Source organism: Prionailurus viverrinus, chromosome B1 (genome assembly GCF_022837055.1).
Source record: "Prionailurus viverrinus isolate Anna chromosome B1, UM_Priviv_1.0, whole genome shotgun sequence".
Lineage (NCBI taxonomy): Eukaryota > Metazoa > Chordata > Mammalia > Carnivora > Felidae > Prionailurus > Prionailurus viverrinus.
In genome coordinates, this window is record NC_062564.1 from 26,539,811 (window position 1) to 26,565,765 (window position 25,955).

General features: G+C 37.5%; 1 protein-coding gene across 7 annotated transcripts; it reads left to right on the top strand.

Moving 5' to 3' along the window:
• Positions 1-248: 248 nt before the first annotated feature.
• On the top strand, positions 249-25,955 carry ERI1 (exoribonuclease 1). Of its 7 annotated transcripts, XM_047855970.1 has the most exons (9): positions 599-653; positions 1,570-1,597; positions 2,447-2,491; positions 4,866-5,044; positions 7,383-7,593; positions 11,331-11,414; positions 12,722-12,831; positions 14,766-14,880; positions 24,842-25,955. In XM_047855970.1, exons 3-9 carry the CDS (start codon positions 2,450-2,452, stop codon positions 25,082-25,084), a joined length of 984 nt encoding a protein of 327 aa, XP_047711926.1. In that variant the 5' UTR covers positions 599-653; positions 1,570-1,597; positions 2,447-2,449; the 3' UTR covers positions 25,085-25,955. The 7 variants fall into 7 exon arrangements, with proteins under 7 accessions (XP_047711923.1, XP_047711924.1, XP_047711929.1 ...); XM_047855967.1 differs by lacking the exons at positions 599-653; positions 1,570-1,597 and adding an exon at positions 249-508; XM_047855968.1 differs by lacking the exons at positions 599-653; positions 1,570-1,597; positions 2,447-2,491 and adding an exon at positions 249-508.

Sequence of the window (25,955 nt, forward strand, 5' to 3'; positions counted from 1 at the left end):
CCCCTCGTTTTTCTTCTCAGGAAATACGGTGACGGGATCTTCTATCCTGGCGGTATTCTTTAGTGACTGGTGTCGACTGGTGTAACGGCAACAGGACACTTTGCCGCACAGCGACGTCTAACTCGTAGCCTCCCGCGCGCGCCTCGCTCGCCTTCCTCCTCCCTCCCCCATCGGCAGATGCGCTAGCGTTCCGCGCGCGCCCGCTCACTGCGCCTGCGCGGCGTGTGGACGCCACACGCTCCCGGAAGTGGGAGGTGTCCGCTCGAGTTTGTGTGGCCGCCGCCGCGGGAACGCGAGCCCGGTAATTTTTCAACGGAGAAAGGCGAGGCTTTCGGGCTTGGCCGAGTGAGAGTGAGCGAGTGTCGGGCTCCGGCAGCTCTCTCCTTACGTGACAGCCGGCATGGAGCATGAGCGGAGCAAACAGTCTGGCAGCGAGGCCGTGGCTCCCGCGCGGCTGGAGTCTCCCCCCTCCGAGTGTGGGGAGGAGCCGCGGAACCCGAATCCTGAGGTGAGTCCGCCGCGCCCGTTCGTCGGTGCCCGGCCCTTCCGGACTCCCGCGCCCCTGCCTTCTAGGCTGTTCCGCAGAAACGTCAGCCTTTCGACTCCCAACCCCGGCCGCTCCCCCTGTTCCCGTCCCCGGCGCCTTTCCTCTGGTTGGTTGTCTTCAAGCCCCCTGTCGCCCGAATTATCCTCTGGCAATGTGATGTGAGGAAATAGTCAAGACGAGAAGTGTGTGAACTGTGGTTTTAGAAGTTCTGGGGGGAATTCTCTAAATACTCAGGGCACGCTGTTGCTGTAGTCATTCTGTCTAGCCCTTTTAGGTAGGTTATGTTTTTAAAACTCGCACCAAAGGCTCTAGGCGTGTCATTTCTAGGACCCGAAGTCCATTACCCGCCCCCCGCCCCCCAGCCTTAACGGAGGGTGATTGCGCCTATTATCGGAACTTTTTGCCCATTTGCTACTATTTCATATAGATATTCTACACGACTGCTTTTCGTAGTGATTTTGACAACTCATTGGTAGAACCCCGTACGGAGCAGAACTGTAAAGACGTCCTCAAAACTTCCTTGTTCATCTCATTTGGCGGGTATACATTATTGGTGACTAGCGCTGCAGATTGTAAATAATCCTAATGCTGAAGTTGGCCCATTTCATTTGAGTAACGTATGTTGAGCACTTCATAGAGTGGGTACTTGCACGAGGCTTCCTTGCTCTTAACTCTTCCATCAACAGCCAGTTCTCCAAATAGCAGCTAGAATGATCTTTCAGTGACATGAATCTGATGTGTGTTTTTCCCCATCTTAGTCTTCAGTTGGCTGCCCGGCAGGACGTGGCTCCTGCCTCCGTTGCTGACTTCTTCCCTTTTGCTGTCACAGCCCTTAGCTTCATGGGTTCTTTTATGGTGGATAGTCTTTCTTCTTAAGGATCTCTGATGCTCCCTGTGTTCTGCACGACCTTCTTTTGGGTTGTTTGCATAGCTGTCCCATTCTCCTTAAGATACACATTCCGAAAGGCCTTGGATGCTGCCTCTCTCTAACGAACCTCTTTTCCACCCACCTCCGTCTTCAGGCTGAGATGTTGTCAATAACATCGTCATGTAGGTTGGCTTAAAAATAATTGGATGTACTTCACTATATTTTGAAAGTCTTCAAACTTTGAGATATAGCAACATAAGACTTAGGTCTGTGTTCCAAATTGTTTTTAGTGACTCATAGTTGTTAAAAACTTATTGTTGGATACTATTTTTTTTTAATGTTTATTTATTTTTGAGAGAGAGAGAGAGAGAGAGAGACAGAGCGTGAGTGGGGGAGGAGAAGAGAGTGAGGGAGACACAGAATCCGAAGCAGGCTCCAGGCTCTGAGCTGTCAGCACAGAGCCCCCCCCATGCAGGGCTCGAACTCACGAACTGCGAGATCATGGTCTGAGTGGAAGTTGGCCACTTAAACCGACTGAGCCACCCAGGCGCCCCGTATTGTTGGATACTATTAACAGTTTTGTTTTCCTATCTCAGGCAAGCAAAGTACTTTGTTGGAACATTGCTAAATCCATTTTCATTATTCCTAATGTCAGTTGTTTTTGTAAACTGATAGGTATTACATTTTCACATTTTTAACCAAGTAAGTACAGCTTTAATCAGAACTCTTCTTTTGGAAGAATTTTAACCGGGCTAAATTATACTTCTAAGGTTTTTTTTTTTTTTTTTTTTAGCTTGTAGTTGTGGAGGCCGTTTGTTTCGTATGTAACGTAGTTTTTTTGGCGATCATATATGAAAACATTTCCAAAATAACTATTTTCAAAATATTCTTGCTACAGAGAAAAGTTTCTTTTGATAAGCAGTTATCTTTTTATCTCACTGTTAAAACCTTTTCTTTCATGTTGAAATAACAAGTTGTGTTGAAAGGAAAACCTTTTAAGTTTCAAGCTATTAATCCCTTTCTCATCACAGAAAATGACAGCAGTTTTGGAATACCTGTCTTGCAAAAGAAAATATGTAAGTCAACTTTAAGTTCAAAAGCGTGGTAAGATAGTAAGCCTCTTTTTGATATAAAAGTTTTTCATAGTCATTTCCCATACTGTATATGTTCTCTTATTTGAGATCATATAAATTGTACAGTCATTTATTTGAATACAGAAAAATTGCAAAAGGTCACAATACTTTGCAAGTGAATATTCCTCCCCATAATATGGAATCTGCCCACACTTTTCTCATTATATGTCTGGTACTTTATGTGACCTGTGACAGGTGGACATAGACATTGGGGAGGATGTCATTGTCAATCTATTGTTTAGTAAAATAATTATGCATTTTACTAGATTTATAGTACATGCGGGTTTTTAATATTTTCTTTTACTCCTTAGTGGGTTGACTTTAGTAACCTTCTTCAGAAACCATTAGTGTAGACCTTAAATTTGGGAGCAGACACTGATCACAGAGAACCAGACCTTCACGTGCCCTGAGCTTCATTGAAAGAGCTAGAGTTGGACCTGGGAGAGGAAGCAGATCTTCCTTTACAGAAATCATGATTTACAGCAGATTTAAGAGACCTTAGTGTTATTTTGGGTAATTTTTGTAGTTGCACTTTTAGATAAGAATTAAGCAAGTGAATCAGAGAGAGAACTTAGCCAAAGAATAAATTTGCTTAAATTGACTGAGCCATCTGTTTTGGTAGACAAACTGTTACTCATTGTTGACCTAAATTTTAACCCGACTGAAGATGAAGTTTAAAATTCACCGTAAGTTTAAAGACAAAGGATAAATTATCCTGATTAAATTCTAGCAATAAAGTAGCCAGGTATTGTAAATTTAATGTATTATTGAAAACTAATTACTTCCATAGCTTTAGTAAAGTTTTTTAACCATTTGTCAACAAGGAATTTCAATATAGTTATTCTTCAGTATATGGACAATTTACACATTGGGATTTCTGATCTCTTCCTCTGAAGACATAGGAATAATTCTTGAGTGCTCTAGCACAGTACCTAGCATTGCATTTCTAGTAAATGTGTGTTGTATTAAACACACATTTGAGAGCTTTGAGCGAGAAATAGTCCCTGAACGTTTAGGATTAGTGCTAAGTCAGGGAATTTGGCCTGTCCATGGTTATCCCCTCTTAATCTGTAATTAGTTCTTATGGGGACAATGTAGTAAATTATGACTAAATTAACAGACTAATATGGATTAATGCTAAGTACCAAAGTTTTTTGTTTTTAATTAAGTTTATTTTCTTGTTACTGAGTGTTTTTTTTTTTTTTTAACGTTTATTCATTTTTGAGAGAGAGAGTGCGGGATGGGACAGGAGTGGGGGGAAACCACCACAGGGCTTGAACCCACGAACCATGAGATCATGACCTGAGTTGAACTCAGATGCTCAACTGACTGAGCCATTCAGGCACCCCAGTACCAAAGTCTTCTTGAAAATTCTGGAGCATACCTAATATTTGTAAAATTGCATGTGGAAAATTGTTAACTTATAAATGGAACTTTGAAACTAGGCATATTAATAACTTTGGACTACCTGTGGAGTGATTACAATTGAGTTCAGTTTTTTTCTTAACACAGAGTTTGACTTAAGGAGAGGAAAGATTTATGATACACTAACTGTAGTTCTCCTGAATAATTGGTATACATGTGGGTTTGGGAAATTGTGTGTTTTGAAGCTGAATACATTTCCTTCTTTGCTTGGGGTTCTAAGAGATTATGAACTAGGTTTCTGTATAGTCCCTTTTGTTTTTATATTGGTCAATTCTGTTAACTTAGTGAAATGAAATGAGGTTAAAAAATTCTGAGGATGTCACTGACTTATACATGCACAATGTTGTAAAAGTTCTTTTAAAAGTTGGTTTGTTTAGAAATTTTAGAATGTTTGTGAAAAGGTCTGTTCTGTAGTCTATGATGGTAATAAAGTTCCCATTAATAGCCATGGTGGTTTGGTAGGTGGCATGGTGTTGGGAGCCCAATACACATAATCTCATTTAATACTTATAATAACCTTGTTTAAATACTGTTTACCATTACCAAATACCAAATGCGACTTGGAATAGTTATTATTCTTTATTTTATAGATAAGGAAACTGAAGATCAGAGGCTGGTAAGTAACTATTCAAGGTCATGCTGCTAGTAAATGGTCAGCTGGGGCTCTGTAGTGAAGTGCTCCCAGCACCGGTGCTATTTTTATTTAGCTTCATTTCCTTTAAGAAATCTCATGACTCAGAAGAGAGCAGGGTAAATTGTATTGGAAACATGTCTTCTTTCTATGCACTTTTCGTTGAACATGTAGTAATGAATAGGCCTCAGGAGTTTGAATCTTTAAGATATTTGTATTAATTATAAGCTTATCTATATGTATATATATTTTTTTTGGTAGAAAAAGCAACAGTGTAGATTTGATGGCCAAGAAACCAAAGGATCTAAGTTCATTACCTCCAGTGCAAGTGATTTCAGTGACCCAGTTTACAAAGAGATTGCTATTACGAATGGATGCATTAATAGAATGAGTAAGGAAGAACTCAGAGCTAAGCTTTCAGAATTCAAGCTTGAAACCAGGTAATTAACAATAACTTTTTAAAAATACAGAAGTAGTATATGCTTATCCTAGAAAATCTTGAATACACTGAAGAATTAGCCAATCATCTGTAATCCTACCATAAGGAGATAACCATTATTAACAATTCACATAGTAGCTACAATTTTCATTCTTATAAGTGAATCCTTATGTGCACCTTTGATTATTTATGTCAGTCTCTTGGCCAGTAGGCTAAGAGTGCTGAGTCGACAACCGTTGAGTATTTTGACAGTCTATCTACCAGCAATGTACAGAAGTAGCTATTTTATTATACTAAATATATTTAAAATTTTTTTAGTTGCTCATTTGGTTGATGGTTAATTACATCTTACTGAGATTGGATATATATATATATATATATATATATATATATATATATATTTTTTATTTTGTCCACTTGTGTTATTTTTATAAAGAGGGTTTCTTTGAAACCAAGTAATTTAAAAAAATTATTCACCTATCAGGAAATATGTTTTTTTCTGTTTTAGCTTTTAAAAATATGCAGAATGATAGCATGCATTATATTGAACTGGATATTGAATGAGAAAACAATGCAACTTAGCCAACTCTGTGTGTGTGTGTGTGTGTGTGTGTGTGTATGTATGTGTGTGTATCTTCTGTGAAGTGTATACACTCTCTGTGTTTAGTAAATTTTTGCAAAACAAATCACTTTATGTTGACTTGGAGCTTGGAGTAGGAATGAATGACCTTTGGAATGCAGAATTTTGGTAGTTAATTGTCAGCATCAAGAAAAGAATGGACTGCATGTGGTAGGTGAAAATGGTTATTGTTTCTGGGTCCTCATTATCCTTTTTTTCTTATAAGCAATATTTATCCTCTGTTTTAAAGTTAATTTATTTTTTTGAGAGTGAGAGCATGAGTTTGGAGAGGGGTAGAGAGAGAAGAAGAGAGAGGATCCCAAGCAGGCTCTGCACCATCAGTACAGAGCCAGACGCAGGGAATGAATCCACGAACTGTGAGATCATGACCTGAGCCGAGATCAAGAATTACTCAGGTGCTCCCATTTTGGTAATTTAGAAAATCTCAAGCAAATAAACATATTAAAACATTCTGTCTTAAAACAACAAACTGGTTAATTATCAATATTCTCATGAATAGGATTCTTTTTCAGTGGTAGTTTGGGAAGGAAAGTAAAAGGTTAAATTAAAAAAAAAATTTTAACGTATTTATTTTTGAGAGACAGAGACAGAGTGTAAGTGGGGAAGGGACAGAGAGAGAGGGAGACCCAGAATCCGAAGCTGGCTCTAGGCTCTGAGCTGTCAGCACAGAGCCCAAAATGGGGCTGGAACCCATGAATTGTGAGATGATGACCTGAGCCGAAGTCAGAGACTCAACTGACTGAGGGCCCCCGGGTGCCCCTAAAATTTTTTTTTTGATAGTTATTAGTGATGTGTCGAAAATACCTTAGTTGTCACTGCACACTGGCTACAATTTAGGTCCTTTTATTTTTACTGCCATTTTGTATTTGTAAAACCATTAATAGGACTCAAACAAGTAATACTGAAGGAAGTCTGAGCACTAGTCATGACTTTTAATTTTTAGAAGAAGTGAAGTACATACTGTTTGAAGTACATGACCACCATTACCAATGATTGTTATCTACTTAGAACAATCTTTTCTCCACCCACCATTTGTAGGACATGTATTTTGAAAATATCTGTAATCTTCTAAATAAAATTCTATCCATGCTAGATTAAGAAACCTGCTTCCAATTAAGAACCTATTGAGTATGGCTGTTCTTCTGGACATGGTTTACACTAGGGTATCTTCCAAATGAGTTTTCCTAGCTAGTAGACATTCAACTTTATATGCAAGGCTCATAATGCTTTCTTATTCATATGGGTATTTTAGTTGTCTAACCTATAAAAACCAAAAAGAAAGATAGCATAAATATTCCATTTACCTGAATTTTCTTACTCTGAAATTTGTGTTTGGCCTGTAGAATAGTTCAACATTAATTTCAGTTGTTGTATTATGTATATCATTTTGGTATAAGGCAGTATGGCTATATAGGCAGTGTATGCTAACAAGGTGTATGGCTTGAAATACCAGTATAGGAGAAATGCTCTTATGTACTACAAAAATGAAAAGTTACTTCTGAAGGAAAATATTCTGTGTTACATTTGATTTTAATTCTTTGCTAACTTAGCATTAAGTCTTGCTTTCTTTACATTTATTCTAGTTAATATTTGCTAAATTATGCTGTGACTGCCAGTTCAGTCCTTTGCCAGCAGGTAAGAGTTCAGATTTTTGATTGTAATACTCATCTAAGAGTTAATTTTCTTTTTCTTTCCTTAGAGGAGTAAAGGATGTGCTAAAGAAAAGGCTGAAAAACTATTACAAGAAGCAGAAGCTGATGTTGAAAGAGGGCAATTGTGCTGACAGTTACTATGACTACATTTGTATCATTGATTTTGAAGCCACTTGTGAAGAGGGTAACCCACCTGAGTTTATACATGAAATAATTGAATTTCCTGTGGTTTTACTGAATACCCATACCTTAGAAATAGTAAGTGAATTGTTACGTTTTGATTTTTCATTTTTAGCAGCAACTATTCTGGTGTTCTCTAGTAGAGCAGGGATCTCATTTGCTATTTTTTTTTTTAACGTTTATTTATTTTTGAGACAGAGAGAGACAGAGCATGAACGGGGGAGGGTCAGAGAGAGGGAGACACAGAATCTGAAACAGGCTCCAGGCTCTGAGCTGTCAGCACAGAGCCCGATGTGGGGCTTGAACTCATGGACCGCGACATCATGACCTGAGCTGAAGTCGTTCGCTCAACTGACTGAGCCACCCAGGCGCCCCTCATTTGCTATTTTAAAGCTAGACTTAGAATTTAAAAGTGGGCTGTTGGCTCTTGTTGTGTACTATGTATCAGCTTGATTAATAGAAAAGCTGTAATGAAATAATTTCAGAGGCTACTTCTCTCCTTTTCCAGGAGCTAAAATTACATTGTTTTTTCTGTTTGGTTAGAACACATATCTGGCTGGACATCAGAATCTCTTAGGGAGTTAAAAAAAAAAAAAAATGCCTGGCCCTCATCCCAGAGATTCTCATTTAGTTGTTCTGTGGTGGGGCCCCTGACATCAGCATGTTTTTAAAGCTTCTCAGTTGACATGCAGTCAGGATTAAGAACCACAGCTGTGGACTCCTATAGGCTCTGATCTCTAAAAATGGCAAATTACAGAAATTGCCTTTCAACTTAGAACTGGCCATCTTTCTGGTGAAAAGTTTAGGGACATATGGCACTTGTAACCTTGGCTTTGAGCCATATAATATATTGGCTCTGTACTATTGGTTGTCACTGTCCTATTGGTTCTGGAAGTCGGAAGGAGTTCTCCAAAACACTAATATTTGCCTTGTAAAATCTGAGCAAACATATCATAACATCTCATCTATCTAAAAGTTACTTCTCTTCCATCGCCAGTAGCCACCAAAACGTTGGGAGCAAGTATAAAAGGCTTGTGTATAAAAATGCATACATTTTTTTCTTAGTGTTATTCAGAATCTCTTTTAGTTATAATCAGCCTGTTTATATAATTTCCTTGTCCAAGGAAGATTGAAGTCCATAAATTAAAAGGAAGAATGACTGCTACAACTGTAATAATCTTGCATAACTCACTAGGTTCCACTTTTTCTTTCTTACTCAAATTTACTGCTCTAGCCTTTCTCTTCCCTCATTGAGACATTAATGACTTACTGCTTTTTACTGTATTGTTCCCGTCACATACGGACATGTTATTTTTCACACCATAAAAAGCTTTTACTCGATTCCACTTCCCTGCCAGCTACCCCATTTCTTTGTTCTTTTCTGGTAAATATCTTTGAGAAAGTTACGTACTGCTGTTTCCTCCCATTCTCTCTTAAACTCCCACCACTGTGGGTTTAAGTTAGGTCTTCAATCCTATCCCTCCACTAGCATCATTTGTTAGTGTCATTTCTGACTCTCATCTAAATGCTGGTATAATTGACCACTCTGTCCTTGACATATTTGCTGCAGGTGACTGCCAGTACACCTCATTCTCTTAATTCGTCTCCATCCTCATTGGGCTCCCTTCCAGTTTCCCTTGCTGGTTCCTTCTTTTCTTCATAGCTCCTAATATTGGATGCCCCAGGGTTCAATCCTAGGTCCTGTTCTCCCTACAGATCCTCTCCCCTAATCGCATCTACTTTCAAAGCTTTTAGAAACTGTCTGTATGCTAATGACTCCCAACTGTTTATTTTCAACCTGGACATCAATCCCAAATCCAGGCAGCTTATTTAATATCTCTGCTTGGACATTTAAACAGACCTCTTAACATGTCCCAAAGTGAATTTACTCTCCACCTGTTGTGTGTTCAGCTTTCCCTAGCTTGAGTGATGGCAATTCTTATTTACTCAGTTCAGAAACCTTGGAATCATCCTGGACTCCTGTGTTTCTTCCCTTCACACATCCAGACCAACTCTGGTTTGCTCTGCCTTCAAAATTCATCCAGAACCCAGCCACTTAACTGCATTCCTGTGACTCTAGTCGGAGTCCCAATAATTTCTTGTCTGGATTTACTGCATTCACTATCGAACTGGTCTCTGTTTCTGTCCTTGTCTCCTAAAGCAAGTCTCAACATAGTGTGCGGAGTGATCCTTATAAAATAGAAGCCATTTTCCTTCTTTGGCTCTTTTCCATCTTCCCTTCAGTGGCTCTTCTTTTAACTCAGAAAAAAGCCATATTCCTTAACGTGATCTGGCCTCTCACCACCTCTGATCATGCCATATTAACCTGCTTTCTGTTTCTCAGAGATACCAGGCATGTTCTACCCCCTCACCTCCAGGGCTTTAGTTCTAATTCCTTTCTTCCAGAAGTCTTGCTGTTTATTCCTCCCTCCTACACTCCCTCTCTTCTTTCCAGTCCTTCCTTGGTTCTCACCTTCTGCATAAAAGTGATGATCTATTTAATAGTCTAGCTGAAACCATCCCCCACACCCAATTTTTCTGATCCTGCTTATCTGCTCTACTTTAATTTTTAATTCCCCTTATCATTTGATAACTTACTATGTAATCTGCTTAAGTGGTTGCTAAATATTTGCTCATCGAGTGCATAATTCTCTGTGGTAATCATTCTGATAGAAGTGAATGAAGTTTTTTATTAATGGTATATTTGATACTACCTGCTTGTATTGAGAAGGGAAGTTGCAGCATATTTTTGAAAGATTTTCATTGAAAATTATGAAAATATTGATACTTAAAAGGATAGAGCCTTCATTTATCTGAGAAATTCAGTTAAGTGGACTTTTTCTTTCTGCAATGCATTTGGTAAGTAAAGAGCATCTAACTTTTAAAGTTCAGACATTCTTTGCTGTTGTTGAATGTTGCTCTTTGACAAGAGTTAACCTTTACAACTCATTGGCTTAATGTACTAATGTGAAGAAAGAATTTATTAGGAAATGGAACATTTTTCTTAATTTTTTGAGTCTTCTGTCACACAAAAAAAAGTCTTTTTCTCTGTATCTACCTAGTATTAGCGATTGCTGCCTTTAGGCTTCAAAATTGTCCTTAAGTTTTAAAAGTGACTTAGCATGTTCTTGTTTAGGGAGGCAGTGTTGGGCTAGAGGAGAAAGCGCTCGGAGGTCTGAGCTTAATGGTAACAGTACTGGCCTTATGAGCTCACAGACTTGTTGGGAGCAGATGAGAAGGCAAGCATGAGAGCTTCTCAAAGAGGATAAAAATGGCTACAAAAATATAGTATTCTTGCTCTTTAAACTACTACATCTCATGTAGTTCAATTTTGATTATTAGATTTCAGTTTAATGGAATCAACATAAAAATAAAGACTATTCAAGAGTAAATGAGAGAGCAGTAATCTAGAACTAATTTATTATAACTAAAGATTGGCATTTTTTTCAAAGAGTTTACTATTATTTAAAAAGCTGGTAGCATCTTGAAGTTGAGGTTGCATTATTAAGCTTTACAGTTTCAAATAGTACAAACAAAATTATCAACATTTTGCTTCTCAAGATAATGTGTAAACTGGTTTGAAGGCTTGCTTTCAGATACTTGTTTTATCTTAAAAAAATTTAAACTATGAAGCATAGTTAAAATTAGAGTGCTTTGGGAGTAGAGAATTATCCTGAAGTGGTTAAAATTCTAGAAAGGGTTATGTCATAAGCACCTATAAAATTATAGTCTCCTGTGGCTTAATATTTCATGTACCTTGTGTCATGTATCTGAAGTCATAGAAAATACTTTAACTTGCTCTCCTTTCCTTGTAGGAAGATACATTTCAGCAGTATGTGAGACCAGAGATTAACACCCAACTTTCTGATTTCTGCATCAACCTAACTGGGATTACTCAGGTTCTAATTCTGTGTTCTTTTTTCTAGAGTTTGAAAGAGGTTCTGAAATTAGGGTTGTATTTCATAGTTTAAAAAATTATTATTATAAACAACGTACTTACTTGATAAAGATTTTCCATATTATACTATGAAAAAAGTAGGAAAGCAAATTTTATACCTGGTAAAATCTTTCTAGCCTTTCCTCTTAAGGACTGGCAATGATGAATCTAAAGATTTAATTTTTTTGATCATTGGTAGAATAATTGTTACCATGCTGGACTTGGAAGTTTTAAAATGTATCTGTTTATAACCTGACCTTCTATATAGGTTAATGTTTTATTAGGTCTCTGATCTTTTTATTGTGTTGTAATGTGTTAGGGCCTTTGTTTAGTTAGTTCCCTTATTCATTTATTCATTCACTCAACAAGTATTTGAGTGCTTCCTGTAGTATTTGCCAAGGTACCTGGGACACAGAGATAGTTAAGTCAGTCTCCTCAGGTCACTCGACAGTCTGTATTCAGGAGGACAGACAGACTAAACCAGTGAGTGGTGACAATATTGTTAAGACTAATGAGCAAGTCGTTGTTTTATCAGGGTAGTATGGGCATCTTATGACAGAGGGAAGGGAGGGCTGTCCTGTGCCAGACTTCCTCAAGTTAGTGAACTTGGGCTGAATCATGATAGGTCAATAGGCAGGAAAGAATGGCTGGGCATTTCATGTGTGCATGGTAGGACTGTCAGTAGTTGGGGATGGTCAGGTGTGCATGAGCTAGTAAGAAAGTGGTCAAAAATACAGCTAAAGTGGTAGAAAATACAGCTACAGTGGTAGGCGAGGGAGGCCAGGTCATGAAGAGTCTTGTGTGTCTTTTTATCCTGAAAACCTTGGGGAACATTTGCAGGATTTTAAGTACGGAAGTGATGTGACGATCAACTGAGGAAGCTCAGTCTGGCAGCGGTGTGTTATCTGTTGTGGAAAGATCTGAGCTTTGAGATAGGGAGACCGTGTTGGAGGGCTGTGGCTTGTAGCTGGGAGATTTCCCTTTTCTCCACTCCGGAGAATTAGTCAGCCACTAGGTTGAGGCCTTAAAAAAAGGAGAACCACTGGGGATGATTTTAAATCTTCATTTGGGGAGGATTGTAAACAATCTTTAATTATCTTAAAAATACAATGTTAGGTGGATCTCAGCCAAGGAAATCACGTAGAATTTAAAATATCATAGATGAGACTTTCTCTTACTGTTCCTTTCTCTTCAACGTTTGTGTCTGAGTATTTGTAGGACTACATGTAGCTACTCTGATTTTTATATATTTTACTTTTATATCCTCAGGATCAGGTAGACAGAGCTGATACCTTCCCTCAGGTACTAAAAAAAGTAATTGACTGGATGAAATCGAAGGAGTTAGGAACAAAGTATAAATATTGCATATTGACAGATGGGTGAGTATTTAGCAAAATTATCTTTTGTAATTTTCTTTTTAAAGATAAAAGATGTTCACGTTCATTTAACGTTCAGAATAACCACAAAAAGTATTATTTACTGATAGTTCTGGGGTCTCCCACAAGAGACCATATTTTTCTTCTCACATTCTTATTTCTACTTAAACTTTGAATCCTAGGGACCAAAGAGAGGAGGGAAAGCAATGGTAACAGTCTAATCCAGGACTAGAAGACTAGGGAAGGATAAGTGTTAATGTGTAAAAGTAAAATGACCTTTTTATCGTGATACTTCCTTGCTCAAAGAAGTCCCAAATCTTCAGTCTGGCTTTCAAGCCAGACCTGAAGCCTGTGTATCCTAATCCACCTGCCATTCTTTTCCACTGTGGTCATGCTGGCCCATGAACCATATGGTGTGTCCTTTGTGCACTTTTTCATGCTTTTCTTCTACTAGAAGGCTCTCTTCCTTTGCTACTTTATTAAGCCCTTCTGTTTTACTATGCATACTTCAACTCATAGTGATTTTTGGTTTTTTTGGATGTCTCATAGGCTTTATATATGTACCATTTGTGTTGGCATCTAAATATTCTGATAGACTTAAACTTTATTTATGTAAGACTTACGTGTGCAAGGTGATTAAAAATCCTTTCAGGGTAAAGACTTGGGCTACTTGATATAATCTTCCATAATGCTTACTGTAGTCTGAACTCAACATTTTGTGTGCTCAAAAAGCATTTGTTAGATGAAAAATTTAGAGGGAAGATCAGAAAGATTAAAACAAGGATTACAGGCATTGTGCCAAGGCAGCTCCTAAAGGATAGTGCTATTAAGATTGAAGAAGAAAGTCCTAATCGACTTCTGTTTCAAACTGTGGACAGATTGCACACTAAAATGGAGATGTCACTTACATAAAGGGTTTAGTGACCCTTACATAGGAAAAAAGCACTGAGTGTAGTCACATTATAATTGTGTTTAAAAGTAGAAATTTGGGAAAATGTTGATGGACCTCTTTAGAAATCTGTTGATTTTGAATGTGAATGAGCAGTGTGCCTGCCAAAGTATATAGGTGTTTCTGTCGTAACACAGTATGTGTGATTCTGTAAAAACCTCACATTCTGGGACATAGCTCATACCTCCAGAAATAATTTGGACCACGCAGGCAAGCAGTTCACATTAAGTGGAAGTTGCCTCAGAGGATATTACAAATGCACAGAAGCAATAGGATCCTGGGGACAAGCACTTGTTTTTAATTTTTTAATAATATACTTGAAAGTACTGTTGGCAGTACAGCAGCTGAGTTGAGAGTTTTTTCTTTCCTGCTGAAGGTTATAATTTCTACAGCTATTGTCCCGATTCCTTTTTTTCCTAGGAAAAACCATGTACAAACCAACACAACGTCCATATTGTACAATCAGTATTTTCCTACTTAACTACATAAGTTGATTAGTGTTGTAGAAACATATGCTGTAACACAATAAATTGTATTCTAACCCCTGAATAGCTACTTTCTTCTCTTTAAAATATTTTGTTCATTTGTTTTGTTTCAAAGCACACCCTCAAAGAACTTCCTAATATGATAAACTTGCCATTAAAAGTAAGCTTAGCAGAATTATTTTTGGCTTATGAAAAAATAATTAGCAACATAGAAGTCTGCCCAAGTAATCAGAACCATGAAAATGGTCATGATGAGCCTAGTAAGAATTAGTCAGTTTGTGAGAAAAATTTAATATACCTGACTTGTACTTTTCTTTGTTTTTTTAAAGTTTATTTTTCAAGTAGTATTTTGGAGGTAGAGAGGTTAATTTTGTAAGTTTGATATATGTGAATATCAGCAAGAAAGGGGATGTGTAAATCAAAAACAAATAGAATGATTTTACTTGTAAGAACAGTATGGTATTTATTTCATTGTTTTTCACCCCTGTTTTTGATTTTACAAGTTCGTGGGATATGAGTAAGTTCCTGAACATTCAGTGCCGGCTAAGCAGGCTCAAATATCCTCCTTTTGCTAAAAAGTGGATCAATATTCGAAAGTCATATGGGAACTTTTACAAGGTAAAAATTTTCATTTTATTGATTATATTGCTCTTGATAAACTTACTACATTTTGCATGTACATCACATTGTGATTTACTAGGTGCTTTTCACAGGAAAAGGCAATATACCTATGTTACTTACTATCTAAACATGAATATGATCATGATCTTATGAATTTAGAAAGTTGAGCTGTTTTTCTTTAAATCTGTTACCATTATTTAAATAGGTTAACTGTATATACATGCTCTTCAGTAACAGAGGTTTGAAACTATAGGGGTATTTAATGTGTGAATTGTTTGTGGAACAAATGCTCCCCACTGAATTTTAATTTTATCAGTGTTAATGCATAGGTGTAGTGTAAATTTTTAAAAATAGTATTACAAGGCTTATGACAAGTGGCAGTCATCCACTCTGGCCCTTACCGTCACTGGTTCCTATTCTCCTAAGGCAGACAATTTCAACTTTTTGTAGCTCTTTCTTCCAGTATTTACCTTCATACTTCTAAATGATAGGTTAATGCTATTTGTTGAATTTTCGGTTTGAGGTATCTCTTGAGTTCCTGCAATGGAAGATGAAGATTTAGCTCTGTGAAAAAGCCACAGTACCTGCATGTCCTTTCCCCTTTGTGTGTCTTCCTAATTAGTTACATTATCTTTGTAATCAAATTATTACTAGGTGCTTCTGTTCTTGTAACACTAGAGACTTCACAACTTCTCCCCAGATTTAACAAGTGCCTCCTTCAGTCGTTATCCTATTACTTTCCATTCAAACTGTAGACTGCTCCCCAGTACTCAGAACACTCAGGTGCCCTCCAGTGTTCGTTCTCTCTGTCTCTCTCTCTCTGTCTCTCTCTGTCTCTCTCTGTCTCTCTCTGTCTGTCTCTGTCTCTCTCTCTCTCTCTCTCTCTCTCTCTCTCTCTCCTTTTTCCTTGGAGATTACCTGCCTGGAACTTTTAATCCTGTTCTAATTTGAACTTTTTGTTTTTCAGGCTTTTTCTAAAATCATCCTAGGAGATTTTTCTTTTTCTTTGCTTCTCTATCACATGTAAGACCTTGTGCTGTCTTCTTTCTTCCTTTACAACCTCATTTTGATGAAGCACATCCTAGTTTCATGAGAAAAGGGGCTTTCCCTTAAAAACATTTTTTGTGGTTTTGACATTTTTTAAAGCTGAGAAGTGTACATACAGAAGAGTGGAGTTTTTTTAAAGTGAAATCCCTTGTAACTTCCACTCACTCAACCCCTTTTCTTTTTCCCAGAGCCCCTACCCCACAGTCCATACTTTCATGGAAATCATTTTCTTGTTTTTCCTTACAGTTTTACTGTTTAAATGTACATCCGTTATACTTTTGCCTGTTTTTTTCAACATGTTTTAACATCGTGCTGGCTGTATTGTTCATTTTGCTTTTTTCCCCGGCATTATGTTTGAGATTCATCGATGTCATGTATGTAGCTGTTGTTAACTTTATTGCCATGTAGAATTTCATTGTATGAATATCAGGAGTTTGTTTATCTGCTCTATTTGGCTGGTCATTTGGGGTTTTTACGAACAGTGGTGCTATAAACATTCTTACGCATGTCTTCTGGGGCTTCTTTGCGCTCATTTCTTTAGGGTATAAACCTACGAGTAGGATTGCTTGTTGTAGGATATGTGCATCATTGATGTTAGGTAATGCAAAAATAGTTTTCTGAGGGGGTTGTACCAATTTGCACTCTCCCCAGAAGAGTAGATGAGTTCATAATTGCTCCACGTCTTTGCCAGCATCTGGTGTTGCCAGACATTTTAAGTGTTTATAAATCTGGTGGATGTGGGATGCCATCTCATTAAGGTCCTAATATGCATTTGTTTAATTGCTTCTCAGGTTGAGCTTGTTTTCCTATGATTATTAGCCATTTGAATTTATTTTGTAAAGTTCCTGTTTAAATCTTCCCATTTAAAAAAATTGAGTAATCTGGGGCGCCTGAGTGGCTCAGCCAGTTGAGCATCCGACTTCAGGTCATGATCTCGTGATTTGTGGGTTCAAGCCCCACATTCTGCTCTGTGCTGACAGCTTGGAGCCTGGAGCCTGCTTCAGATTCTGTGTCTCCCTCTCTCTCTTCCCCTCCCCCACTCACCTGCACGCCCTCTCAAAAATAAACATTAAAAATTGGGTAGTTCTTCTGTAACTGTAGGTTATAAATTGTGGTTGTGTATAGATATTTATTTTGGATACTAGTCCTTTGATTATATTTGGTGTTTTTTTACTTCTTTGTGAATTTAGCTTTTCACTCATTTTATGATTTTTCAAAAAAACTTTTTTTATGGAAAATTACAAATGTATACAAAAGTTGACAGGTATAATGAACCCTCGTTACCCAGTTTTAATAGTTATAATCTCATGGCCAACCTTGTTTCATCTGTATCTTCACCTGCTTACCCCTTTCCTTACTCTATTGAAGCAGATCTCAAACTTTATTTTCATTTGATCTGTAAACACGTTGTTATGTAATTCCAAAAAATAAGGAATTCTTTTGAAAAGCATAACCACCATACCATTATCACACAGAAAAACCAACAGGAATTCCTTAATGTTCTCAAATAGTCATAAATATCATAGTTTTCTTTCTAAATTTAGTTAGTTTTTTAAATTGAAACATAGTCGATATCGATGTTATATTAGTTTCAGGTGTACAACATAGTGATCGGATAGATCACCCCCTGCTCACCATGATCTGTGTTACCATCTGCTAGCATACAGGCTTATTACAGTGGTATTGACTGGTCCCCGTGCCGTGCATTTCATCCCTGTGACTTCCTTTATGCTTGGGAGTTGGTACTTCTTAGTCTTCTTCACCTTATTTTTTTCTTCTACCTTTTGTGTTTTGAATCAGAATAAGGTCCACACATTTATAGTTGGGTGACATGTCTCTTAAATTTTTTAATCTCTAATTAAATTCCTTTTCCACCTGTTTTTCTCTCTAACAATTGTTTTATTTTATTTTTAAGAAACAACCATTTGTTCTGTAGGTTTTCCCACTGTCTGCATTTTGCTAATGTGATAATTCAAATGTGTCTCTATGCTCCGTGTTTTATGTAAATCTGTAGGGTCTTGGTCATCTTTAGGCCCCCCCTTTTTTTTTTTTTTTTGCTGTACCTCAGGTGACAATGCATTCTTATATTAGGACATCTTTCTCAAACCTTTATTTATTCCAAGGATAATTATTAATAATTTAATAATTAATTAAGCCATAACAATGTTTAAGTCTGCATAAAAATATCTATTGTTCACAATACATTAGAGTGTTCAGAAAGTTGCAGATATATTAAGGCAATAACATTGCCAGTGCTCTTTTTTTTTTTTTTTTAAGTTTATCTTTGAGAAATAGAGACAGAGTGGGAGAGGGGCAGAGAGAGGGACACACACAGAATCTGAAATAGGTTCCAGGCTCTGCACTGTCAGCACAGAGCCTGATGTGGGGCTTGAACTCATATGCTGTGAGATTATGACCTGAGCTTAAGTCAGAGGACCAACCGAGTGAACCACCCAGGCTCCCCACTCTTTTCTTTTTAATACATTTTTTAAAGTTTATTTATTAATTTTGAGGCAGGGGAAGGGGCAGAGACAGAGGGAGAGAGAATCCCAAGCAGGCTCTGTGCTGTCACCACAGAGCCGAACGCTGGGCTCGAACTCATGACTGTGAGATCATGGTCTCAGCTGAAATCAAGAATCAGATGCTTAAGCAACTGAGCCATCTAGGCACCCAACCAGTGCTCTTTTGAGTAGAGAATAATACTTCTTTGTGGATCTGTATATGTTGACCAGTTTATTAGGCTGCTCTTTTCTATGTGGATTTCTTCTGTTCATAAATTTATTGACTGTGATGCCAATTAGTGTAAGTTGAAGAAACTTAACATTTATCTTTTTAAAATGTTTCCTTCTCTGCCGCCCCCCCCCCCCCCCCATCCAAGCAGGCCTAAAAGTCTGAGCACAAATTTTTACTATATAGGAGTCTAACAATGTATGGTCTTTGGCAAGTACAAAGTATTCTTTTTTCCAGGGGCACCTGGGTGGCTCAGTTGGTTAAGTGTCTGACTCTTGGTTTCGGCTCAGGTCGTGATCTCATGATTTATGAGTTCAAGCCCTGACTCAGACTCTTCGCGGACAGTGCAGAGCCTGCTTGGGATTCTCCCTCTCTCTCTCTGTCCCTCCCCCGCATGTGTGCTCTTTCTTCCTCTCTCTCAAAGTAAATAAACTTAAAAAAAAAAACCAAAAAAAACAAGTATTCTTTTTTTTCTTTTTTAAAACCAAAAATTACTCTTTATCCAGCCTTAGGAGTGGAGATAGATAGATCTCTAAATTTGAAATTAATCTCTTTCCTTTTCATAAATTAAAAAATTCATAAGGCAAACATAATACTTTTCTGTTTAATAACTGGCTGAAACTTAAAGTGGGTTTGAGTTTTCTATGAGTAGGCTGAAGCAATATGGATACAAATACAGCCTACAGACACAATTTTATACAAGATTTTGGAAAATAAAAAAGCTTATTTCTGTGTGGCATGATCAGACTCAAGTGTAGGTTTAACTCACAAAATTATGCAGACATGTTAGTTTTTAATTTCTTTTGTAGTTCTTTATACACATTAAATGTCATTTTTGAAATAAAAGGATGAAGCACATTGGTAAGGTGATAGCTGTTTGTTTTCGTTCTTTTGTTTTTGTCTTTCTTTTTCCTGTACAAATACTCAGTTCTGGTTAGGATTTGAGACAAGCTTGCATGGATTTCGTATTCCACTGAAATGAGACAGCTTCTGCGCTCGCTCTTCATATTGTTAAATAAGAAGAGGTTTATTACTCACACGCATAAAAGGTTGAAAGCTGCAGTGAAATATTCGTTGCTTTTCTGTGAATGACTGGACCCTCTTCTTTGGCAGAAATCCACAACTATTCTTTTTTTCTTTTTAAATTTATTTATTTTGAGAGAGCACAAGCAGGGGAGGGGAAGAGAGAGAGGGAGAGAGAGAATCCCAAGCAGGCTCCTCACTATCAGCACAGAGCCCGACTCAGAGGTTCAGTCTCACAAACTGCAAGATCATGACCTGAGCCAAAATCAAGAGTCAGACGCTTAACCAACTGAGCCACCCAGGCGCCTCTAAATCCACGACTGTTCTAAAGGCAGATCAGTAAATCTCTTCTCTAGTGTACAGTCAGACTGTACATTACAAAGCTCTTTTCAAAGTGAAGTTCTGTGGCTGAGCAGAAGATTCTGAGAAAGGGTTTTTTACCTAGTCACCTTCTGGTGTTGAAAGGGAGGAAAAATACTGTCTAATTTTCTACAATTTGTCCAGATGGCTTACATTAAGTCTTAAGACTTGCTAATAGCTTTTCTCACTGTCAAACCTAAGCAAAAGTGTGAACATTGGCAGTTTTTTTGCAATATGATTTTCCCAAAGATTCACTTTTCCTTGAAATCCAAGAATCTTACCACTTGAAGTTAAGGGTTTTCTCCAGGGTCTTACGGGTACTTGTTGAATTAGTTTATGTGATGAAAATGTCTAGGCTAGTTTCTGCAGCTCTTCTGCAAACCAGTCAGCAATTTCTGGCCTACCACTTTCCTGCCATTCACCTTCCAAGTCAGTCACCGTGCTGAGAACTTCTTGCCAGGCCAGAGAATGCGTGAGGTTTATGTGCTCTTTACCCAGGTTCTCACACAGCTCTTCAGTTTTAGACAGGATTGAGTGAATTGGCCCTTGTTTAATAGAGCTGATAATTTTTTTGGCACAATCCCTGATATTTCATGTTACCTCTGATTTATTTTGTGGTAAAATAGGCATAGCATAACAATATGCACCATTTTGACCATTTTAACTGTACAGTTTAGTGAAGGATGGACATTCATATTGTCATGCAGCCATCACCACCATCCATTTGCAGAACTTTTTCATCTTCCAAAACAGAAACTCTATACTTTTTAAACAGTGACTCCCTGTTGCCCCTTCCTCTAGCCCCTGGCAGCCACCATGCCACTTTCTCTGTGAATTGTACCGCTCTAGGTACCTCATATAAGGGAATCTTCCGGTATTTGTTTTTTTTGTGTGTGTTTTTTTTGTGACGGGCATATTGCACTTAGTGTAATGTCTTCAAGGTTCGTGTGTGCTGTGGTAGGTGTCAGAATTTCCTTCCTTTGTAAAGCTATGTGATAATTCCATTGTTTGAGAAGTTCTTTCCTTTTGAAGGCTGAATAATATTTCATTATATTTTTAGACCACATTTTGTTTATCCATTCATCTGTTGATGGACAGTTGGGTTGCCTCCACCTTCCGGCCATTGTGAATAATGCTCCAGTGAACATGCAGGTGCAAATAACGGAGTCCCTGCTTTCAGTTCTTTGGGTATATACCTAGAAGTGGAATTAGATCATACAGAAATTCTATGTTTAATTTTTTGAGGACCTCCCAAATGGTTTTCCGTAGTGGCTGCCCCATTTTACATTGTCACCAGCAATGCACAGGGGTTTCAGTTTTTCTGTATCCTTGCCAGCACTTATTTTCCATTTTCTTTTTTTCTCTTTTTTATGTTTTTTATGTTCTAAGCCAGAGAATATAGAGAGAGTGTGCACGCTCCATTGGGAGAGGGTTAGAGAGTGGGGGGTGGAGGGTGGAGTGGGGGGTGGGGGCAGAGGATCCAAAGTGTGCTCTGCGCTGACAACACAGAGCCCGACAGAGGGCTCGAACTCACAAACCCTGAGATCATGACCTGAGCCAAAGTCTGACACTTAACCAAATGAGCCACCCAGGCACCCCTCTTTTTATATTTTTAAATGATGGCTATGTAATGGGTATGAAGAGGTATCTCACTGTGGTTTTGATTTGTATTTCCAGAATGATTAGTGATGTTGAGCAGTTTTTCATGTGCTTATTGGCCAGTTGTATGTCTTTGGAGAAATGTCTGTATGTCTTTTTGCCCATTTTGAAATCATGTAATTTTTTTTTTATTGTTGAGTTTTAGGAATTATTTGTATATTCTGGATATTAATCCTTTTTCAGATCTATGATTTCCAAATATTTTCTTCCATTCTGTGGGTTGTCTTTTGCTATTGATAGTGTGTCCTTTTATATACGAAAGTTTTAAATTTTTATGAAGTCCAGTTTATCGAGTTTTTCTCTTGTTGCCTCTGCTTTTGGGTGTCCTATCCAAGAAACCATTGCCAAATCCAATGTCATGTAACTTTTCCCTTAGGTTTTCTTAGAATTTTGTAGTTCTGACTCTTTCTTAGGTTTAGTCTTTGATCCATTTTGAGTTAATATTTTGCTAGTGACTATACTGAATTTGTAGATCGTGTTAAGTATTTCTGATTATTTAGCAATATTAAATCTTTCAATTTATGAACATGTCTCCCCATTTAATGTATGTTGTCTTTAATTTCTTTCAGCAACATTTTGTAATTTTCAATATACAAGTCTTTCACTTCTTTGGTTAAACTTTTTTATTTATTTTTTGCTACTGAAATGGAATTTTTTTCTTAATATCCTTTTTGGATTGTTCATTATTATTGGATAGAAATACAACTGATTTTTAAAGTTTATTTATTTTGAGAGAGAGAGAGCACGTGCAGGCATGAGCAGGGGAGAGGGAGAGAGAGAATCCCAAGCTGACAGCGCAGAGCCCTATGCAGGACTCAAACTCACGAACCATGAGATAATGACTGAAATCCTGAGTCAGACACTTAACTGTCTGGCCCCCCTGGGCTCCATGCAACTGATTTTTTGTGTGCCGGTTTTGTATCCTGTGACTTTGCTGTCTTTGCTTATTAGTTCTGACGGTTTTTTGGTGGAATCTTCAGAATTTTCTAAATAAAAGATCACGACACTTGCAAACATAGATAACTTCTTCCTTTCCAGTGGAGATGCCTTTTATTTTTTTTTTTGCCTACTTATTCTGGTTAGAACTTCTGATACTGTTTTGAATGGGGAAAGTGGGCATCCTTATCTTGTTCCTGATCTTAGAGGGAGAGCTCTCGGTCTTTTCACCATTGAATATAATGTTCACTGTAAATTTTTTATATATGGACTTTGTTATTTTGAGGTAGATTTCTTCTCTTCCTACTTTGTTGAGAGTTTTCATCATGAAAGGGTGTTTAATTTTAGCAAATGCTTTTTCTGCATCAATTGAGATGATCATGTGTTTCTTTTTCCCTTCATTCTGTTAGTGTGGTTTGTTACATTGGTTGATTTTTGTATGTTGGACCATCCTTGCTTTCTAAGACTAAATCCCACTTGTTCATGGTGTATAATCCATTTAATATGCTGTTGAATTTGGTTTGCTGGTATTGTTGAGGATTTTTGCATCAGTATTTATAAGGGATATTGATCTGTAGTTTTCTTGTAGTGTCTTTGTCTGGCCTCCATATCAGGATAACGCTAACCTCATCAAGTGATTTAGGAAGTGTTCCCTCTTCGGTTTTTTACAAGAGTTAGAGAAGGATCAGTGTTAATACTTCTTTAAATGTTTTTTAGAATCCACCAGTGAAGCCATCTGGTCCTGGGCTTCTCTTGGTTGGGAGTTTTTGATTACCAATTCTGTCATCCTCCTTACTTATTGTAGGTCTGTTCAGATTTTCTGTTCCGTAACAATTCAGTCTTGGTGGGTTGTGTGTCTAGGGATAGTCCATTTCACCTAAGTTGTTCAGTGTGTTGGAAAAATTATTTTTGGAAGCACATTTTCTAGGTGATATTTAGTGAAAGGACCAGAAGGTGATAATTCCAGCTAAGGATAATTAATGATGTTTATCATGGTTCTTTTATATCATTTACTTTGTGATTCTCCCAATAACCCAATGAGTAAACAGGATAACTATTAGTCTTACTTTATTTTTTAAAGTTTATTTTTGAGGGAGAGAGAGCGCACACACGTGAGTGGGGGAGGGGCAGAGAGAGGGAGCAAGAATCACAAGCAGGCTCCATGCTCATCACCTAGCCCAACCTGGGGTTTGATCTCACGATTGTGAGATCCTGACTGACCTGAGCTGAAATCAAGAGTCAGGTGCCTGACTGAGCCACCCAGGTGCCCCTACTCTTATTTTACAGATAAAGAAGCTGAAGCCCCAAGATGTTTAGGTGACATAGCTATACAGACTACAGAATGTAAAACTTAACAGATCTTCCCAGTAGTGATATACAGAAGGTAGAATGGTGCTTCTCAAAAGTGGAGGGGCATATTGAAATTTGGGGTGTGAGATTTTTATATTTATCAAATATTTAAATAAATTTAAATATTTATATTTAAGTAGGCTGAAAAGTATCACATGATAATGTCTTTCATTCTTGATCTTCATCATTGTTGTTTTAAGTTTATTTTTGAGAGAGACGGAGACAACGTGAGTAGGGGAGAGGGAGAAAGAGAATCCCAAGCAGGCTCCGTGTGGCCAACACAGAGCCCCATGTGGGGCTCGAACTCACAAAACCACAAAATCATGGCCTGAGCCAAAACCAAGTCAGACACTCAACTGGCTGAGCTACCCAGCCGCCCTGATCTTTATTGTCTTTAGTCATAGAAAGGCTAGATTTTTTTCAGTGTATCCACTGAAGGAGTCTATCAAGTAAAATAACACATTGCGGTAAAATACCATACAAAAGAATATTTGAGTTCAAATGGTAGAGCTTTAACTTAGATGTCTAAAACAATACATTTCTCCACCTCTGCCCCCCTCCCCAGGGGAAAAAATAAATAAATAAATAAAACAATACATTTCCTTTCATAAATGATTTGTCAAATTACAAAACTAGATTCTTTAGATGTCTTGAGGATTCTGTCTGTTTATATGTATTTTCATCTATAACTTCATTTTTTTAAGCTCTGAAGGTTTGAATTATTTGCTCCATTTAACCAAGAGTATTTGCCCTTTGCCTAACTTTAACTATTACTGTTAATTTTCAATTTCTTATTTTTCACAGTGATTTATAGAATACTAAAGAATTATTTACTAAGCTATTTATTTTTCAGGTTCCTAGAAGCCAAACCAAATTAACAATAATGCTTGAAAAGCTAGGAATGGATTATGATGGGAGGCCTCACAGTGGTCTTGACGACTCTAAGAACATTGCCCGAATAGCAGTTCGAATGCTTCAAGATGGATGTGAACTCCGAATTAATGAGAAAATGCATGCAGGACAGCTAATGAGTGTGTCTTCTTCGTTGCCAATAGAGGGCACTCCAGCTCCACAAATGCCACATTCTAGAAAATAACAACATTTTTGCCCTTTGCCCATGGATCATTCACTCTAACTGGAGTTGCTACAAAGAGGTAGCAGATGAATACTTATTGAATTAGTCATGCAGTGCAAAATTTGAGCACCTTAAACATTTAAACTCTTACTACAGTTACAGTTATATATAAATGTATGTGAACAGATTCTGTGGAGAGGGCGTATTGAATTTTTTTTGTCACCAGCACTTTTAATATGAGCAGTATTTGTTACACAGTAACAGTTCCTGCTTAGAAGTGAATTTTGTAATTTAACGTGTCCAAGATGTGTCCCTTTTGGTTTTAAAATGCGAACGCTTTATTGGCTCTTCCCTTGAATGTCCTATCTTACTGATGTTAAAATATATAATGTATTTCTACATTAACATCATTAGATCAAGTCATTTCTTACAGTGCAGAAAAGATTGGAAGGCCTTATCTAGCCTTTGGGTTTTAAGAATATCATAGTCCTTTTGATTTTTGAAATCTATATGTGAAGTTCACTTGTGCATAGTGAATTTCATAAGGTACTTGGTACACATACCTGCCCACATTTCTCTTCAGTTTATAATTGGAAGACTTGTGTGTTAGATTATAGGGCCTTGTTAAAAGTTCAGTTACTGGTGAGATTAATGGAAAGTCAGAGGAAAATACCATTTAAAAGAGTTTAAGGGCTGTACCTCAAACTTTGTAACATATAAACATACCAGTGGGCTTTTTTTAACTTGGTTTTTTGGTTCCCCTCCCTCTTGTGACATATATCTGCCCTAATTCTTAAATCTAAAAGACCATGCTTTGAAATAGACTAAAAATAAGGGTCACCACTTAATTTTGCATTTGTATTCAACACTATGAGTAAGGTTAATAAAGTCA

Coding starts and splice junctions, on each gene's coding strand:
- ERI1 (XM_047855967.1), top strand. CDS start 401: ATGGAGCATGAGCGGAGCAAACAGTCTGGCAGCGAGGCCGTGGCTCCC. Junction 2,492..4,865: donor TGTCTTGCAAAAGAAAATAT/GTAAGTCAACTT, acceptor TTTTTTTGGTAG/AAAAAGCAACAGTGTAGATT. Junction 7,594..11,330: donor ATACCCATACCTTAGAAATA/GTAAGTGAATTG, acceptor CTTTCCTTGTAG/GAAGATACATTTCAGCAGTA.